Source organism: Argentina silus (assembly GCF_951799395.1).
Source record: "Argentina silus genome assembly, chromosome: 17".
NCBI lineage: Eukaryota > Metazoa > Chordata > Actinopteri > Argentiniformes > Argentinidae > Argentina > Argentina silus.
The window spans coordinates 3,449,718-3,470,168 of NC_139671.1; the positions used below are offsets into that span (position 1 = coordinate 3,449,718).

Genomic DNA, 20,451 nt, shown 5'->3' on the forward strand with positions numbered 1-20,451 from the left:
GATCACTTGTTTAAACCACTGAAAACACAGCATTCCAATTCTCTACCCTTCACCCAGAAGTGTGCAATTGTGCACTTTCCTTCATACATTTAAAAGCATTGGAACCAGTCCAATCCATGAGGTGGAGTGTACGAGCACACACTTCAAGAGGAGGCTAGAGAATCAGAACACAAGTGATCATCCCCTGTGGAAGTTGGCAGCAACTGGCCGACAGAAATGTGTTCAGAACTATCTGTTCTGTATCTTTATCAGTTTGGGTTTGCACAGAAGATTCTAGAGATGCATCGCTGTGAGCGATTATTCTACTCTATTGATTGTGTGACAGTTATGTAATAATTATAGCTAGCAAAAAGGTATTCAACTTGTGATATATTCTGTAATGCATGGGTGGAGGGCCTCCCAGAAGGATGGCTTGGATTGACTATAGCACTAGAACAACTTGTATTATTCATAGTTTTATTTCTCAAAGGTTGAATATTAAAAAGGACCAGGGACAACAAATGAACACTACACATTGTTATACAAAAGGTACAAGTGAGTACTGCAATCATGTTTTCTGCAGCTCTGACAGAGCACTGAAGAAACCGCTAAAAGTGCCACTGAGGAAAACTGAATAACACATTATGGAAGGAATGAAGTTGAAACGAAGCACGTTGTGGAGAAAAAAACAGACAAAACAATGCCTTTGTTTTGACCAGATTAATCCTGGCTTTGATCCCCTTTGATCTGCTGGACGGCAATGAATAATGCATTTAGTTTGAATGTTTGAAGAATAGGTCAATTGAAGTTGGTCTCCAAATAAAAGGTGAACGTCAGAGGTTCAACATCAGAATCCTGTGTCTACAACACTGGCTAGCAAAATGCTGCACTTTGAAGACTGTCATTCCAGTGTAAACGAAGTGTTTCACAGATGAGCCATAATACAGACTAGAATTTCCCATGAGAAAACGGTTGCAAAGGTGTCAACCATTTCAATTAAATGTCAGTAAAGCCCCCTAGATAACTTGCAACACTTGAAGGCAAACGTGGGAACGTAACTGTAGATATAGCTAGGATCAAATCAACAAAATATGTCGAAAGGTTGTCTGACTCAGCTGCAAAAAAGCCGGTGAAGGGGGTTCAGAGGGTTATATTTGACAAACAGGCGAGCCATGTCAGCTCTGAGCTGTATGTATACCTAAGGGAAATCATTTTAGGAGCTAAGAAAAAAAAAAAAAATGTATCGCCCAAAATACACCTACTTTGACCTAAATGACTGATTTTCTGAAATCATTGTGCAGCACCGGGATGTCATATCAAAAAACGTCACAATTACTAATGTGGGCCTTCAAGAGAATCCCCCTTTATTAACCTTGCATAGCGTCAAATCACAAACTATATAACTGTATGGTATAGCCCTAAGTACAGCAAACTGTTGCAACAGGATAACAAGCTCACACACATTTGAGAACCTTTACATTTTTATTTAAAAACAATAGGTCTGGAGGAGGAGGTGGACTACAATGATATTGGACACAAGGTGACATTCAGTGGAGGAAAAGAGGAAAACTACTGACAGGTGTTTGGAAGTGTGGAGAGGTTTGGATGAGAGCAGATGGGATTCGGTTCAGCTGCAGTAGTATTGGCCGGCGTTGGCCCGTCGCCTCTTGCGGCTCTGCTGCTGCTCGAAGAACTGACGAATGTCCTCAGGAGTCACCACCTGGCGGAGAAGGGGACGATGCCGTCACACAACGAGGACTTAACAGCCAAGAAAGGACCACATCCTTATTGAAGGCTGACAAGTAAGTGGAATCATGAGTAGTTGGGGTGTACCTACCTTTCCTTCTGATGCAAATCTCTGCAGGAAATCCTTGAGCTCAGTCTTCATGTCATTGTACTCTGAGAACAAGAAAAAAAAAAAAAACATTTAAAATGAATGAGGTTTTTTGGCTGCTGCAGTTTCAGTACTGGTGGCTGCCTTCGCTTGGCTTGCTCCCCAGGCAACCCTCACAGAAGAAATACAATCTGTAATACAATCAATGCAGTTAGGGGAATTGGTCAAACCTCCCCTCCTGCCCCTTCCCTTATTCCCTCCCTCTTTAACTACACCACTTCATACCATGGATGATCTCCAACTGCTGAACGTGGTTCAGGGTGTTGAGGGCTGACATCAGGGGGTCACGCCCTTCTGCGCCCCCTTGCTGCTCCTGTTCGGTGGTCTTGCCCTTGTTCTCATAGGCCAGAACGGTGTCAGACTCGTCCAGAAGGAAGGACACGCCTGCATCAGTGTAGGATGTCTGCACCGGCGGAGACAAAGGAAATGGGTGAGCAGCAGCTCTGAGCAAAGGCTTCAAATTGACTCACACTATACTAAACTGTACTACTACATACTAATTATAACATTTTTTTTTTTTTAAAAAGAACACTGAAACCTATAGACCGACATTATTTCAAATGTTCATAACAAGATGTTTGCAGCAATAATGATGGGGTTTATCATGAAGTCTTTGCATCGTTTTGCAACATGAGGCTCACAAACTTAGCCATCTCAGTTGAAGTTGGCTTGCTTGTTCCCGACAGTTTGAACAGGGGATTTGAGGGATGAGAAGTGAGTGGTATCCTACCTTGCAGCTGTCACAGGGACAGAGTTTGGTCCGCCAGGCTGAAGGCCAGAACACAGCCCCAGCCCTCTGCAGCCCTGCGCCCTTCAGGTCCTTCAGCCTGCACTCAGTCTCTGCGGAGGGCAAGCCTTCCTCCATCTCCCCGTGCTTTCTTTTACTGACTGACACTCCATTAGCTTTTGACTGCAAAAAAGACAAAGTCCTCTGAACATTTGAGAAATAACACTTTCGATCCCCAACATTACTAATCTGACCGGACTGGATAAGCGACCACATCGCTCTGATGTTGTATCAAATTCTGTCTGAAAAGACGGATGAAAGGAAGCATGCATTTTGCAAGCACATCGACAGTGTCTTAAACAACAAATCCACTCACTTGAAACCATCGTCATTGTCATTAAGACAACATTACTGGACACACAATTGTTGTTTTTTTGCTCTATATTCCAACAGTTTGGATTTGAAATCAAACAATTAATTATGAGTAGAAAAGTAGACAAAGTAGAAATTCTCAGCCTTAATTTCATGTTTTTCAGATTTAGAAAGTACAACATTTTTAAAAATCCCCTATTTCATACGTCCAAATGAAGCACTCATGTTTCGTATCTGGTCGACAATCCTTGGGTATCTTCTCTGGTGATGCTCTGCCAGGCCTGTACTGCTGCTATCTTCAGTTGTTGTTTGTTTTGAGGTAATTTTGCCTTAAGTTCCCTCTTCAGCAAATTAAATGAACGTTCAATTGGATTTAAATCTGGAGACTGACCTGGCCACTCTAGAACTTTTTGGCCCTAGTTGCCATGGCAGTATGTTTGCCGTCATTGTCTTGCTGTATGATGAAGCGCCGTCCAGTGACATTGGAAGCATTTGCTTGTACTTCAGCAGACAACATGTTTCTCTACACTCTAAAGAATGTATTCTGCTGTTGCCGTCAGCAGTGACATCGTCAATGACAACAAGTGAGCCAGTTCCCGTGGCAGCCATACACGCCCCAAGCCATTACATAAGCCACCATATTTCACAGATGCAGTGGTATGTCTGGGATTTTGGGCAGTTCCTTTACACCTGCCATTACTCTGGTACATGTTAATCTCATCTGTCCACAAGACCTTTTTCCAGAACTCTGCAGGCTCTTTTAGGTACTTTTTTAGCAAACTAATCTGTCGGTCCGGTGTCTGTTGCTAACTAGTGGTTTACACTTCGCAGTGTAGCGTCTCTAGTTCTGCTGGTGACATATTCAGTGGATAGTAGTGACTCTTACTCATTCACACCTCCTGGAGAATGTTCTGGGGTTTTTCTCAATTACGGTGAGCATTCTTCAGTCATCCACTGTAGAAGTCTTCCTTGGCCTACCAGGCTGTTTGCAATTTCTGAGCTCACCAGTGATTCTCTTCTTTTGGATGATGTTTCAAACTGTTGTTGTTGGCAAGCCTAAGGTTTTGGATATGTTTATGATTTATTTGTCAGGTTGACAGATGTCAATAGCAGTCTCCAAAGGAAAACATAAAGGCTAGAATCAATACTAGACATTGACAGCTGTCAATGTTATGCCTGCACAAATGATGTGACAGAACACACCTGACAAACCAGAGACACCTGTCAAGCCAATTTTCCAATACTACTGGTTCCCCGAAATGGGGGGACTGTTTAAAATGGGTTGTAATTTCTAAATGGTGACTTAAATTAAATTAAAGCTGAGAATCTCTATTTTAACCTCAGTAATTGTTTGATTTCAAATCCAAACTGTTGAAGTATAAAGCCAAAAGAAGACAAAATACTTCCTCTTCCCAATACTTACGGAGGGCTCTGTATATTTGTCTGAAAGTGACTGCGGTCTTTGAACCACAACAAACAATATACATGATCCAAATCCAAATGTGTGAGATCAGAAGGCCCCAGCTGGGGGCAAAGCGTAGGTTGCCATATAGGCTGTCAAATTAAGGCTGGCTTCAATTTGCTGCTCGCCTTAAAGGCTGACAAATGAAATCTCTCTTGTTTATCGTACGTGCTGCCGCAAAGCCTCAAGCTGCTCCCTGTGGATCAGAGAATCTGCGTTTGGCACAGGCCATTCATCCTCTAAATACCCACAGGAAACTAACACAGCGGAGGGCCGTACAGGAAACTAACACAGCGGAGGGCCATACAGGAAACTAACACAGCGGACGGACAGACTCCTCTCAAGCTGCCTCATCAAAGGGGGATGGCGCCACCATGTGGTTTAACATCTACAGTCTTTCTTCTCCTTGACAGCTGAAAAAGCTAGTAAAGCACAAACTCCAGGTTCAAAAACTGCTTTGAGAGAGTGTGTATGCATCTTTAAAAGGGAAAATAAATCAACTGTATCCAGTAAATCTGTCAAAATGTCATTTGAGCAAGCTGTATAATAATATTAATGTGAAACAGGGCACATCCATTTCCCACTGATACTTTCAAAAACTGGTCCTCAGTCTGCTGCTGCCAGTGCCACCTGTTCCTCTCATAAGGATGAAGCTTTGTATCACATGACGTACCTTCTCTTCTCCTCTGTTGTGGAGGCTGGTGGAGGCCTCGTCTGTTCTGTTGTGGAGGCTGGTGGAGGCCTCGTCTGTTCTGTTGTGGAGGCTGGTGGAGGCCTCGTCTGTTCTGTTGTGGAGGCTGGTGGAGGCCTCGTCTGTTCTGTTGTTTTCCTCCTCACAGTGCTCCACTTCCACCTTCACCTCATCCTCTGCTTTGCACGGGCTGGCTTTGGTCGCAGGGGGCACTGTGTGAAAGATGAAACACACCATGGAGCCACTGGTTCTGATAGGTAAGCACATGCTGTACGTACGCCTAGAAGATATCTAAGTAATATCTTACTGTCAATGATGCAACTACAGTTATACAGCCATTGAGGTAAATTGTTCAGTTAGTGCAGGTTTCATTGTTGTTTTGTGTTAAAATAAATGAATCTTTAAGAACACAGCTCTCAAAGAACCCAAGTAGAGGTCAGTTGTATATTTGTTCACACTTTTTTTCTTAGTTTGCAGCTACTTCTGGGACATACCATGCATACCTATGAAAGTCACAACCTGTCAAATGTAAACATAGCTGGACCCACACCTCATCATTTTGGAGGCATAAAGCTGCATTACAATAGCTTGCAAAAGACTTGGAGCAGTAGCTAATCAAACAGTAAATTCCCTCCATTTTGGTTTACATTGGGTGGTTGGGAATGTGTCCTCGTTCAGGGCATAACGGTGTGTGAAGAGCCTGCTAGGTGTACCTGCTAGGTGGGCCGCATAGGTCCACAGGAAGGGGGCCTTGTTCATGCAGGACTCACACACCATCTCCTGGAGCTCCACACTCTCTGGCACAGGGCAACCCAGGTGCTGGAATGAAAGAGTAAGAGCATAATACAATTACAATTACAGATGTCCAATATCACATTGATGTGATTCCTGAAATATGAAGTACTTTCATTATAAAGAGCAGAACTTGTATATCTGGAATAACGCCTTACCCTGCCATGAAGCCAGTCTTCACAGACAACGCACTGGATCATCTCATCTTCAACCTGTGAAAAGATGCAGCTTATTTTATATTGTTTAAGTGCTGGATTGATTGTCTACTTCTGTTTCCATACCAATGTGCGTGACAGGGTGCAATACACTTCACATTATCCAATTTCTGTAATACTGTTTTTAGAGAATTTTTTAAAAAATTCTGTTGAAGAGGGCTGGGCCTGACCCTTACCGGGTCATCTGGATCCGGATATGGTCTGTTGCAAGTGCAATACAGACCCAAGAAATTGTGGCTGTATTTGTTGTCAGTGTTCAGCTGATCCTTTTCCTAAAGTAAAGACAGATAAAACAGTAATGTCAAGGCCATGTGTGGTATTTTAGATATAGCTTGCCTCACATGTCTCCATAATGTTGCATAATTTAAAATACCACAATTTCAATAAATATTTGAAAACGTACCGAGTATAGCTTGCACTCCATCTCTCCAAACTTGCTGTTTCCACAGTCGCAGCGGAAATTCCTGTAAAGATTTCAGAGAGTTCAAGGGTCAACGATGGACATTATTTTTTTTATTTTTTTTAAACCAATTGCAACATGACAGATAATGCTAGAGGGTGCTCTGGTTCATGATACAAACACTGGAAAAATAAAGAAATACTACATGACAAACACTACTTTTGAGAACAGGTATAGGGGTTAGGGTTAGGGTTATTTATCCAATTTAGACACAAGTGTCAACCGTTTAGAATTCCTGGGCATTCACATCACAACAGACCTGACGTCACAATAGACCTGACGTGGTCCCTCTACAGAAAGGCACCGACGTCTCCACTTCCTCAGATGGCATGAGCACAAACACTAACTTTAACAGATACTTCTGATTATATACAGAAGTATGAGAGCATCCTGACAGGGGCCGTCACAGCGTTATGGCAACTGCACTAAGTACGACCGCGAGGCCATAGAGAGGCCATGAAGACGGCATCACTCGGGTGGAGCGCTCCCCCATCCAGGACGTCTCCTTCACACAGCGGGATGAGGGAGACGTCTCCTTCACACAGCGGGATGAGGGAGACGTCTCCTTCACACAGCGGGATGAGGGAGTTATAACAGGTCAACATTTAGCCGCAACCTCGGGATAACGCACGTCACAAAAGCTGCTCACCTTCAGCCAGGTAAATGACTGTGGCAACACGTCTAACCCTCTAGCTCAAACCTGCTCCAGGGCTGATGTCGCGTGCCGAGGACCATTCAGATCCCTCCCTCGGTAAAAGCCATCCCCTTGATATTGCAGAATGGCTGATGCTAATAACCTTATTTATCAAATATAATGTGTTCAAGAAAACATAAAAATGGCCGCTGGTTCATCTAACCCTCCAAACGGACAGAAAAATGACATTGTAAGAATGCATTTGACACTTCACATGTCACAGGCTATGACGGTATGGTGAAATAGACTATAAAGAAATGTATTGACAATGAATTAGGCAAGCTGGCAGCAATTGGTAATTGAAAATGTGGCACGGACTCACTGCTTTCTGCATTGATAGGAGTGCTTGATTGGCTGAACGAAGCAAATGCATGCACAGTTATCTTCACTAATTAAGTCTGGGTTGAATTAGCAGCTGGTGCTGGATCAGGTCCACCCTCAGGACATGAATAAATCTGAATGTTGATCTTATTGAAGCGGGCCATCTTTGAATAATCCCGATCATTCACAGCTTGTCTTGTGACATACTGTACCCCTCTGGCGAGATCACGGGAAAGCCCTTAACATCCAGCTGCAATCTCCGTCTTCTATATACACTCACAAAACACTATACTAATACTGGGTAGAGCCTCCCTTTGCTCTCAACAGCCTCAATTCTACGTGGCATTAATTCCACAAGATGTTGGAAACATTCCTTTGAGATTCTGGTCCATGATGACATGACTGCATCACGCAATTCCTGCAGATCTTTCAAGTGCACTCTCAAGCTGTGAATCTCCCGTTCTACCACATCCCAAAGGTGTTCTATTAGATTCAGATCCGGTGACCGGGAAGGCCACTGAAGAACACTGAACTCATTGTCATGTTCATGAAACCAGTTTGAGAAACGACTTTTGCTCTGTGACATGGTGCATTATCATGCTGGAAGTAGCCATTAGAAGATGGGTAAATTGTGGCCATGAAGGGATGCACATGGTCAGTAAAAATGCTCAAATAGGCTGTGGCATTCAAGCGATGACTGATTGGCATTAACGGGCCCAAAGTGTGCCAAGAAAACATTCCCCACACCATTACACCACCATGAGAAGGTGTACAGGTGTTCCACCACCGCCACCATGAGAAGGTGTACAGGTGTTCCTAATGAAGTGCTAGGTAAGTGTATACAACTTGCACCTTACTCCACACCACACTGTTGCACCACTGTGCAGGCATTTGTTTTTCTACCTTGTGCTCTGCTGCTACTGTTATTATGTATTATACACACACACACACACAGTATTATACATATCTTATAGAGACATTGTTGCTATTGTATTGTTGTGTATTGTTTATTGTATTACTATTGTTTTGTGTTACTATTGTTTTTTGATGAAGAGAGATTGCGAGTTAGAATTGCATTGTAGGTCATGCACTCCCCCTGAATCCCAGTCCACATGACTATAAACTATTGCAGTGACCTAACCCTAACCCTTAAGACAAACCTCAGGATGGACATACAGCTACAGTTCTGTATTCACATTAGAGCTTTAAACAGGCCCTGCTGAAATAGAGTCCGAATCCAACAATTTATGAAACACACCTTTTGGTATAGAGCTCAAAGAGATCATGTCCTTCATGGCATTTGTAGGAGCAGGCCAGACACACCCCGGCAGACTCTCCTCCCTTTGGTTGGCAGGTGTTGCAGGCATACAGGGCCTGTCGCTTTACATACCCCTGCAACAACAACACAAACTCAGATGATCCCTGGTACATCGTTGGTTGACGAACAAATGTACATCAAAACAATTGATGTACACAAAGGAGGCAGTAGGATAATGGTCAATAATTACCATACTGATGTTAAACAGGTCGGGAATTATGTCTACCATGACAATTCACTACAAATGAAGAACAAAGTTTTCAGTGTTAAGTTAAATTGATCAACACATACATGTCAACTTGATGCGTTCTGGACGGATAAGGATGCTCTTGATACTTGCCATTTGAGGTTAGGGGGCAACATAGATCTGAAGCTAAGCGTACAGCTTTACAACAATTTGGAAATAAGACCAGAGCTAACAACACAGTTGTTTTCCTGCTAAATAAGAGGGCAGTTTCCACACCGATTGAGTGAGTCAGTTTATCTAAACAAATGGTGTCATATGTGGCAAATGACATACCTCAGGATACGAACACTTCTCGGAATCGCTGCCACCTAAAACAGCAGATGCTTCGTTCTGTAACTCTTCATCTTCTTCCAAAACGTCAACTAGAGAAACAGTTGCCTCATCTCCCTCATTTGCCGCCATCCTTGGAGAGAGAAGGTGAAAATGTTACTACAAGTTCCTGTTCCAGGGCAAAATGCACAGCGCGCCGGTGGAAATAACTAAAGGGTCGTCTCGGACTTCAGACGTTGCACCACAATTCTGTCTTCTGCAGAATAACACGGATGCACCGTTATACGAGTGATACTTTTGTTTCTATGGTCGATGCAACGCGCGTTTTTGGCCAGATTCTGAAACTCGATACATCGCATCTCATTATGACAACAGCCGCCCGATTTCCGGATTACATATTTGGCGGGAATTTCGGCATGTTTCTTGGTCTCCGTTGAGTGTTGAATGAGAGTTTGCTCTTCTGTCAAACGAATTTAAGACTGCTACAAATGCCCTAAGAAGTCACGTCCAATATAATCTGGTTCCCAGTAAAGGTCGCTCCAAATTATGAAATTGCATGGATTTTGGCATCTGTGTGTCCTGAGCTCGAGTAGTGGAACTCCGTCCACCTAATTCCGGTGAATGTAAATATGTGTACATGAGAATTTCTTCAAAATAAAAGCGCCCACTCCATATAGCATTTAAATAGGGTAAATGTGGACCAAGGAACCACAAACAATATGCTAATTATCTTAACAAATATATATTCAATCATCACTATATGATATTTGGTGTAATATTGCCCCAGAATGGTTTGGAATTGTTCTAATATCCTAATTACCCTGATTAAATAGTACAGAAGTATGTTTTCTATTATTTCAACTCATCTCTGGTACCAGTCTACTCTGCAACACTTCTAGAATGTAGATCAGGTGAGTCTAAAGTGGTTTCTTACCACATGTTGATGGCTTTTTACTGTGGCCATACAGCTCAAAGTGTGTATGACAGTAAAAAGCCATCAACATTTTGTATGACACCGCTCATGGTTGAAACTCACTTGATTCATATTGTAGAAGTGTTGCTGAGTAGACTGGTACCAGAGATCATTAAATAGTCAAAACATATTCATGTACAGTCCATCTTATACAAATACAATAGGCATGTGTACAATTAATTTTGTAATTGCATCATTGTGTAAATTGTAAAGATAAAAATTACTTTTTCGAAATTGTATATATTTTCTGTTCGGTAATTTGTCCTTATTTTAGCTAAAGAAAATAAGAAAATGAATGTGATCCCATCACTTTCCATTCATCGCTTAACTCACGCTTTTATTTTGAAGTCGCGAAAACGGCCATAAACGAAACCGGAAGTCTTTATGTTGGAGGACGTTTGTTATTTGTGCTCACGGAACACATCTGTCACGGAAACGACCGAGACACAGTTGAAAGGTCACGGAACGCATCATGGCAGCTGGCAACAGTGAGATACGAGGAGAATTAAAACTCCGGGATGGTGTGACCAAGGAGGTTGTCATTAAAACGGAAAATAACCTGCCTTCGATGATAGCGGGGATAAAGAAATTAAGCGCAGACGTCTCAGGTCTTCTAACAGAACTCGTTGTGCAAGAAAAACTTTGCGGGGGAAATGACAAGGGGGATTCTCAAGCTGATGGTGAGCTCCTGGCCAGATAACTTGTTGCCAACAAAACACTCGTGTTGGGTACAGCAGCGTCCCGCGGTATCCCCCAACAAGTCAATACATTCAGCTCAGGCTAGCTAATGCTAGCTGGTTGGTTAATTCCAGACCCATTGGAGTTGAAATACTATGGCTCTGTTTTATTGAAATCTCATCTAGCTGAATTAGCTACCTAGCTACGCTATTAATTATCTGTGGACTCGGTCCTCCGATCCATATTAGTCCAAATGTATTCCTACCTTGCCGTTGCCCGTGTGCTATGCCTACGGCCAGTAAGTGTGACGGTGAGAGCGACGTCACGTCAACAGAACCCGACGTTCGTCTCGTTCTTTTGGAAGCTAATTGTTGTGATTATGACGCCAGTGTGACGTAGGCGTGTGTTTGTTTATCTGGATTATCCAGCGCCGCGGCTCTGCTTGAAACTGATCAGGTTTCACTCCAGACTTCCCACTCTTTTGTTTTTCAGTTTTTATTGGATAGAGATAGTGGAGAAAGACAGGAAAGTAAGGAGGAGAGGGTATGTCAGCAGGGCATGGGCCGGATTCGAGCTGTGCACAATAGCCTGTAGGCAATAATCAGAAGTATGAGTGTATGTAGGTAGTGTATAGGTGTAATTTAGCAAATATGCGTTTGTATCGAGCTAGCTTTAAGTAATGTAGAGAATCACTTCAGTATTTATCCAATTAAACATTAGGCAGCCATAAGCGCTATTCAACTCGATCGTTAAAATGAAATCATGATTGCTATGTTTGTCTCAAGATATTTTCGTTGTCATGGTATTCTTTGATTGTGACGCAATCACTTTACTAGTTTATAGCCGTGGGAATGTTTGAATGTCCCCCTGGGGGCGTAAATCAAACATCTGTTTGGAGACATGATTTGATATTAAAGTAAAAGGACACCAGCCAGTGATAACTGACAAGTAGTCTATTGACAGTTGAAATTCATTTTTCACACTCATTGACTCATCATTTGTCAAACAGAGAGATGCATTTACTATGCAAACCTGGATAAACCCATACAGCTGCCTAAACCAGCTAACAGTAAGGGTTTGTAACAGGTAAACCAGCTAACAGTAAGGGTTTGTAACAGGTAAACCAGCTAACAGTAAGGGTTTGTAACAGGTAAACCAGCTAACAGTAAGGGTTTGTAACAGGTAAACCAGCTAACAGTAAGGGTTTGCTATAGGTGAAGTTTCTACCATACGTACTGGCATGAAATAGGCATTGTTGCTAGCTGGCCAAGTGGTCAGCTCAACAACATTGTTGCGAATGAAGCGGCTGTATAGCCAGAGATTACATCCACTGCATGACCTTATAGCTGATTTAGCCTAGCCTCGCGTCACTGATTAGATGTGTCCAGTCAGCTCAACGTGGGTGAATTGGCCACAACGTCACAGTATCGCATGTCTGAAAGAAGAATCCTAAAATTTGCCATGATGAGTGTTCCCTTTTAGTGGCCAGTGCCAATATATTATTGATGAAAATGTCAGTACGTGGGGAATCTGTTATGACTTTCCTCTTAGTTGACCATATTACGATGATTTATTATAATGATTTACTTTCCTCAAATGTCATTACTGTGGTATCACTTTGATCTTGAGATGCAATCTGTCAGGAGTCAGTTGCGCTTAAATCACTCCACCTTCATAACTGCAGAACTCTAGAGTGAGTGAAATATGTTGTATGTGTTGCAGATGAAGAGGAAGATGAGAGTGATGGAGAAGAAGCAGACACAAAAGCGAAGACAAAGCCCAATGTTACAGGGCCTCCCGCAAAGCGGTGGAAAACCTTAAGTTCATGAGAGGCACAACCTGAGACAAGACTGTGGGACATGAAGAGAGACAATGTTTTGGGGGCGGGTGTCGATGTGCTGCCAGCCTTTATAATTCTGTCCAATATGTGGTTGTGGAGTCACTTGCTCTGCCACTCATACCATCTGTACGGTTATAGGCTATACACCTTATTGTCTTGTTACACTTGTTGATTGAATGGTTTATTTTTGAGCATTTGTGTAAATTATTTCATGATGGTAATCTGTATGATGAATTTTTTTTCTCATGAAACATATGTCACTTCAGTGGAGAGGTCAGGATGCCCATTTTGACTGCTTTGGAAAATGACTGAGTGGACTGCAGAAATACATTTTCCAAAACATGTTTATTTTGTCATTTGTTGATCACAGTGCATTTAGATTTGAAAGGCAATAAAATCAGAAGCTCCAACATAAATACCTATTCATTCTGTTGAAAAAGAAAAAGACCAAGGCAAGCCCTTTAAAGAAAAAAAAAAATGAAAAAAAAACTACCTACAATAGTATTCCTTCACCATTAACATCCTTTTGAAAGACACCCTCTTTGAAACATGAATAGGGGATCATGGAAGGCAGTGTCTCTAAACTGTGGAAAGCTAGGCCTTAGGCATAGGTTGAGTCAGGAGTGGACAACTAGTCTCCCAGGACAGTCTGCCAGGTATGATTCACCTCAGTGCTTGATTCATCAAGTAAAGCCAAAAGGCTTACTAGTGTAGAAGAGGATCAGCCTGAGCATGGCACTGCACACTACCATGGATCTACTAATCATCTTGTATTGCAAACAACAAGCCTCAAAGTTGGCCACTACATATTGAAATTGACAAATCTACACTAAGCCTCACTCAGACTGATTCTCTTGAATGCAGAGAATATGTAGATACAATGTCGACACAGGCTGTACCTAGGACTGGGACAGTCATTTCTAGAGGTAATAGGTGAAAAAAAAATCGAGGGTGTTATTGGTTGGTGCAAGTTTGCAGGAACATAATGAGGTTGAAACGGGTGTGAACGGAAGGTGTCAACAATGAATGAAAATGTTGCAAGTCACTAAAAACACCCCCCTGCCATCAAAAACATTCAAAAACCCATGTAGACAGTGCTTTACTGTAGTCAAGGATAGATTCATCATAAATAATCCCTTTATGTTATGTCATTTGATGCAACACATAGTACTGTATGCACCGTGTCAGGCTGAAGATAAAACAATACTCCATTATTATGTACATTCATCACTGTGCTACTGTAGAGACACTGAATCAAATCTTATACTGTCTTAGTACCTGTTTTTTTCATCTTGAATTAAATGAAAAATGTGTAAAAATATGTAGCTGGACTGCACCATCCTGACAAGACACAAAGACTTAATTTCAAAACATATTGCAGGTTTGCCTCTAAGAACCCTGACTGCGATATACTTTAATATATCACAGACACATACGCATCAGAGAGGGAAATGTCCAAAAATCATTTCCCATTTGTAAGCGGAAAGTCCCATAGCTCATTTCATGTTATACAATGGGAAATGAGATTGTCATTGGCAGTTGAAGTCTTCCTCATGGTTCCACGTGTGTTTACATGGATAGAACAGACAGTATTTTAACAAAAACACACCTTTCCACAAAGTGCTTCTTTTTCACTTATAGAAAACCCCAAAATGCATTGAGGGTCCCATTTATCACGCTTTGTTACAATGGCACAAAATATGAACAAAAGCATTTCAGTGTGTGAGCTTTCTTACACTTTTCTTGAGGGGCAGGGCAGTTCTAAAAGGCACAAGCTATTTTTCCTCATACAAACACTGGATTTAAACCATTTGACAAACCCCCAAAAAGGTATCCAAATATTGCAAGTGACAAAAATGTGTTGTATATCAAAATGAGCCAACACAGCTGTAAATAACACTACAGAATACATTCCACCCAATGATAAATAACACTGTCTTTATGGCCAACTATGTTTTTGAAATGGCATCAAATTCCGAAAAATGTCCTTTCAGTACTTCATCTTCTTTCAAGTCAGGAGGAATAGTTTTTGGATGATTAACCAATATGGCTTTCTCTTTAAGACTTTCCTCACACAAACGCCAGCTGAAAAACCTAATGGTACCTTGCAAGTTAAAGGACAGCCCCTAAATGAATTCATCATCTCTCTTAGTGGCGGCCAATGAGTGAGCTGCACCCTTTGGTCCAGTCTTTGTTCAGTTTAAGAAATCACAAATACACAAAAGGTGTGAGACATGTATCATGGTTCATTTCAAGACCTGCACACACGTAAACACCACCACCATTCCCCTCCCCCCCCCTAAGCAAACTGCCCAGTGATGCCCTGTGGACTTAACACCAACAGAGCGTGAGGGAGGCGTTTGCAAGTTTGTGTACAGAGAAATGTACAAACAGCAGCTCCAAATGTTGTCAGCAGTTAACCAGTCGGCCTCTTCAGGTGTCAATCAACTGCAGCCGGCTGATCTGATTGGACGCCTTGGCAAAGGTCTGGTGGCGGTTGCAGAGGACTGCCAGGCATACAGGCAGGATGCAGTAGCCCACCGTTTTTGGGTCAGCACGGGTGCATGAATAGAGGAAGAGGAACACCTGGAGGTAGGGGATGAGGAAGATGGTGGCCCACACCCAGAAGGGCAAGAGGAGCAGGCGAGTCTTAAGACTCTGGGTCCATGTGAGCGAGGAGGAGGGGGGGGAGGAGATGGCATCCCCTGTCTGGGCGGAGGGCGGCTGCTCCTGAGCCACCCTCTCCACGTGCTCCAGGGTGAGGCGGTTGTATTTCTGGTTGATCTCAAAGACGTAGTAGACTGAAGCCACGCTCGCCAGCAGGTACAGCCCCACGCCAATCCATCCCATGCGCTGTCGGAAGTTCATCATTCTCCATACTCCTCCCTGCAACACAAGTGAGTGACTAGGTTAACACAAAACAACACCAATGGGACTGGGGGATATAAAGGGATTGGCTATGGTCAGAGTTGCATCACCGGTGAATGACCAAAGTTTATTTGTCATACACACAGAATACAGAATACAGCCATCAACGGTGCAATGAAATGCTTAGGGCAAGCTAGCTTCTCAACAGTGCGACCAAGTAATAATAATAATAATAAATAAAACAATAACAGGTAGCAATAGTATTAAGCAGCAGAAACACAACAACAATAGTTGGGTGAGTAGTAGCAATAGTAGTATGCATGTATGTGTGTGAGTGCATGTGTGAATATGCACCAGGTTGACAAGCTCTGTGTGACACTATGGTAAATCTCAACTTTAATGGGGTGACGTTGGCCGTCTCTAGGATACCAGTTAGGGTTAGTTACCATAGTAAATGTCTACGAAGCGATGACTTCAAGACCGTGACTAACAGTGTAGTGACGAGTGTGTGAGCTCAGCTGACCAGGGATTTTCACTGCATATTATTAGTCTTAGTTTAGCCCAGGGCTAAGCTCCCAGCACTGGCTAAGAATGTGCAGGGTGAAAAGCTCTGGGTTCTTTCAACACCAACAAATAAGTGGGTTAGCTAGCTGGCTAACGTTTGGTGCAATTCAACGAAGATTAAGAGATAAAACCGTGTTTTCCTCTCAGGACTCTGAGACATGTTGAAGCTTAAATCTTGAGTAGTGAAAAAAGCAGGTCAAAGGTAAACACACAACTGCACTAGTAGCTTGAATTTCTTTTTAATATAATCATTGCATGCATAGTACTTTCTGGCCAATGTTGCGCTTTGACACAAAAACATACTAGTAGCTATCCTACATGCCACTTGTTTCGTTAGCCAACATCAACAAGGCTACCTCGCTAACTAGCATAAAATGCTGCCTGGCTCACCACAGGCAGATGAAATGTGTGGAGCTAGCTAAGTAAACGGTTATCTTACCCTTCTTTACATGACAGACTGTTTTGTTCACAAGAAGCAGCTTGCTGTGGTTTCATTGTACATCCATTTTCACACTATGTCCAAATGCCAGACCATAGACCAGCAACATCCCCCTCGGCCTCCTTGTTGTCATATGACCAGCGGTGCTACACTTCCTCATTGACGACAAGGAAGAAACAATGCGATATCCGACACCACGTCGTGATGATCTTGCAGTGCCACCCAGTGTTGAAATCAGGAACAGCACCCTGATGTTTGGTGGTTGAAATTCCCTCTACTGCATGGGTAGTGGGTTCAATCTGTTTTGGACAGGCCTTTATTGTTGTCCCCCACACTGATGAAATCGGAGAGGGGACTATGACCCGGGCTCGGGTGAATGGTGGGTCTTGCCATACCGATGGGACATTGATTGGCACAATTTTGACAAAACTACGGCGAAAGATGCGTCTTGCCACACAGATTGTTTAGGAGTTTCGATGTGACGTCATTCACATCATAATAGCGTGCGAGGTGAAGACCTAGGAGTGTGGCCTAACGCAGCAGGCACGTAGACTTACGAATTTGGGAATAATATTTTGAGAAATCAATGCAAAGCTGTAAGAAACAAGACTGATGATGAAATGGAACTACAGGTTCCAGTGACTTTTCAGTCTGGCTAAGAATGCAGCTGTAGCCTAACGTACGATAGTAGCCCATATTATGTTTCTTGTTGGTCACAAAAGGTGATCGCACCCAGATAAAAGCTCGGGCACACAGCACTGTAAAACACAGACAACCAGAGTGTCGTAAAATAAACGTCTTGCTGCATTCAGAGGTTTCTCTGTGACATTATTCTGGTAGTAAAACTAGAAAAATAAGTTCCGGTACTCAGTCTTATTTTGGTAGTGGGAAAAGCTTACAGGTGGTTGGTTAACTGTGGACGATATAGATTAGCTGAGTAGGGTTGAAAGAAAGTGAGAGTGTGATGGGCGAGGATAAAAGATGAAAGAAGGTTGTAAAATAGAGAGACAGACAGATAGATAGATAGATAGATAGATAGATGGCTGGGTAGTTGAAAGAAAGTGAGAGTAGGATGGTCAGACGGTAGGACAGCAAGAGAGATAAGAGAAGGTTAGAGCATTGTTAAAGTAAGATAGACCAGAAAGAGAAAGTTCAAGGTGATTTTATTAGGGTACAGCCAAGAGAGTGCATTTTTGTGTAACCATTCTAAGAATGAGTTGTGGAGGTCTCATGCTGTTTTTACATAGCAGTTGCAGTAACAAAGGAGCTCACAGAATGTTGACCCATATCAACATACAGAAAGAGTTCAGGAGTAACTCAACACAAATAACTTGGTCTATCAGAACAGAAACGATATGAGGTCAGAGCCTTTCTGTGGGCTTCATCTAAGGGAAACAGAAGGAGATTTGGAATGCAGGCAAGGCTATGGCCTAGAGTATTATTGACATCTTTTTAAAGCTGTAATTCAGTTTACAATCATCATGAACTAAAACCCTGACATGTTCATGCACTGTACTTTAACTGGGTCATTTATATGGCTTCGGTTGACAAAAATTGACCATACTGGTGGTGCACCAGAGTTAATCATCTATTGTTTGCTGAGATTGTGTAGATGTGTGCCGTCGCACCCCGAGTAGTCCATAATGATTGAAAGAAGTCGGTTACACTTGCCAAATAAAGTGGTATTTGCATGAGAAATGCATAATGCTCTATTGTATAGGTTTCTGTTGGTGGCCCACGCTTGCAGAACTCAAACGGTCCTGCGTGGCTCAGTTGGTAGAACATTAGAGAGATTAGGTCGGAGGCAATGATAAGACAGTTCTGTGTAAAAGGACCCATGAGGATCAAAATGTGAAAGTTCTCAGAACATAGCACATTGAAATATGTAAAATTAAAGCTAAGAGTCTATATGTTTGGGAAATTAAGTCAGGCTTTGACTCCTGGTCAAACATCTTGAAGTCTTTAAAGGAGTTTAGAAAAACATCAAACCTCATTCACATGTTCTAGTATACACCCCGAACAACAAATATCAACACTTATATTTAGTTTTTAGGAAATGGTTTGGCTTCTGTAAGATTAAGAATCATTGCTGTCTCTGGGTCATTCTGTTACCGAAAACCCACATAAGTGTAAGTTATTTCTAATTTCTCTGCCTGATGAGGAGCAAGCATAATCAAGGAAGGTGACACCAAGAGGCTGAACAACCTTATTAGGAAATCTGGTTCTGTCCTCGGTGTCACCCTGTAGACACTGTGGAGGACACTGTGGACACTGTGAAGGAGGTGGCCAATAGGAGGATGAGGACCAAACTCCTGGCCATCATGGACCATCCCTCCCATCCCCTACATGTCACTGTGGCAGTTATAACCACGTTGCACTAAGGAGTGCTATAGGAGATCTTTCTATTGTCACTTTATTTTGTTGTTGTTGTTTGTGATGTGAGCTGCTGTAACGCCTTAATTTCCCCTTGGGGATCAATAAAGTATCTATCTATCTATCTATCTATCTATCTATGTAAGAAGTAGAGGTAGACCTTCCAAATACTAGTAGTGTTTTTACTGATATTGATTTAGTTCATTAAAAAAATAAGTTATCAAAACTGGTTATTCTTTTACCAAATCAGTAACTAAATGACCAAATGGAATTACTGAAATTTAATTGGCTACATTAATTTATTGTACAGGTTGTACAGAAAGCGTTCTTTAGCTGTCCCTGTGGGAGAACCCTTTAAGGAACCCTTTTGGGTTCCATGTAGAACCCTTTTCATGCAAGTAACTTCCATTGAGAATGATGACATACATGTTGCACACTTCTACAAAAAGGACATTGAGAGATGTATCTTCATCATGAAAGAGACACATAAGGTGTGGTGGCATGTATGGATGCAAATCATACAATACATGCTTACAAACTTATGTCATTAATTTATCTTCATACCCCTATTTCATGGCACCAAAAGTATTGGGACAATAGGCTTGACAGGTTAGTTGTTATTGGGACAATTGGCTTGGTGATTTTCGTCACATAATTTGTGCAGGCAAAAGAGAACTGTCAATGTCTAGTCTGGAATTAAGGCTTTGCGTTTGCCTTTGGAGTCTGCTATTGGTGTCTGTCAATATGAGGACCAAAGAGGTGTCAATGAATGTCAAGGAAGCCATTATGAGGCTGAAAAATCATTATGAGAAACATAGTCAAAACGTTATGCTTACCAAAAACAACAGTTTATTTTATTTTACTTCTATTTTCATTAAAAAGAAATAAAGCACATGTACCAGACTGATGGCAAGAGGGGGTGTTGTGGTTTGGGCATGTGGGTCTGCCACTGGAACTGGCTCACTTGTCTTCATGTTTTCTATGAGAAAATTTTACTGTTAAATAGGCTCAATTTTGAGACGACGAAGTCACTAGATGGCGCAGTGTGAGCATGCAGTAGCCACTATGTGTAATTCACATTTATAGCCTACTGCACCATTAAAGTTCCTCACAATTCTTCGGATCGGTCTGATGACTATCTGGACAGCGCCACACACACACACACACACACACACACACACACACACACACACACACACACACACACACACACACACACACACACACACACACACACGCACCCACCCACGCAGGAGTTTACTTACCACAATAGG

General features: G+C 42.3%; 2 protein-coding genes and 1 long non-coding RNA gene across 4 annotated transcripts; 1 reads left to right on the plus strand and 2 right to left on the minus strand.

Moving 5' to 3' along the window:
• Positions 1-477: 477 nt before the first annotated feature.
• ubr7 (ubiquitin protein ligase E3 component n-recognin 7) lies at positions 478-11,459 on the minus strand. Of its 2 annotated transcripts, none has more exons than XM_083689203.1 (12): positions 11,359-11,459; positions 9,446-9,575; positions 8,866-8,999; positions 6,536-6,596; positions 6,309-6,404; positions 6,076-6,129; positions 5,839-5,944; positions 5,108-5,337; positions 2,604-2,783; positions 2,099-2,276; positions 1,817-1,878; positions 478-1,699 (listed from the first exon to the last, which is right to left on the minus strand). In XM_083689203.1, the coding sequence occupies exons 2-12, from the start codon at positions 9,572-9,574 to the stop codon at positions 1,607-1,609; spliced, it is 1,323 nt and encodes a 440-aa protein (XP_083545329.1). In that variant the 5' UTR covers position 9,575; positions 11,359-11,459; the 3' UTR covers positions 478-1,606. The 2 variants fall into 2 exon arrangements, with proteins under 2 accessions (XP_083545329.1, XP_083545330.1); XM_083689204.1 differs by lacking the exon at positions 11,359-11,459 and adding an exon at positions 9,116-9,163 and having other exon boundaries at positions 9,446-9,570.
• Positions 10,872-13,277, plus strand: LOC310818315. Its single transcript, XR_014554709.1, has 2 exons — positions 10,872-11,095; positions 12,816-13,277. It is a non-coding gene; the product is annotated as an uncharacterized lncRNA (long non-coding RNA).
• Positions 13,278-14,901: 1,624 nt separating this feature from the next.
• On the minus strand, positions 14,902-16,936 carry tmem251 (transmembrane protein 251). The gene is made up of 2 exons (XM_083689205.1): positions 16,805-16,936; positions 14,902-15,819 (listed from the first exon to the last, which is right to left on the minus strand). The coding sequence occupies exon 2, from the start codon at positions 15,802-15,804 to the stop codon at positions 15,367-15,369; it is 438 nt and encodes a 145-aa protein (XP_083545331.1). The 5' UTR covers positions 15,805-15,819; positions 16,805-16,936; the 3' UTR covers positions 14,902-15,366.
• Between the last annotated feature and the right edge of the window lie 3,515 nt (positions 16,937-20,451).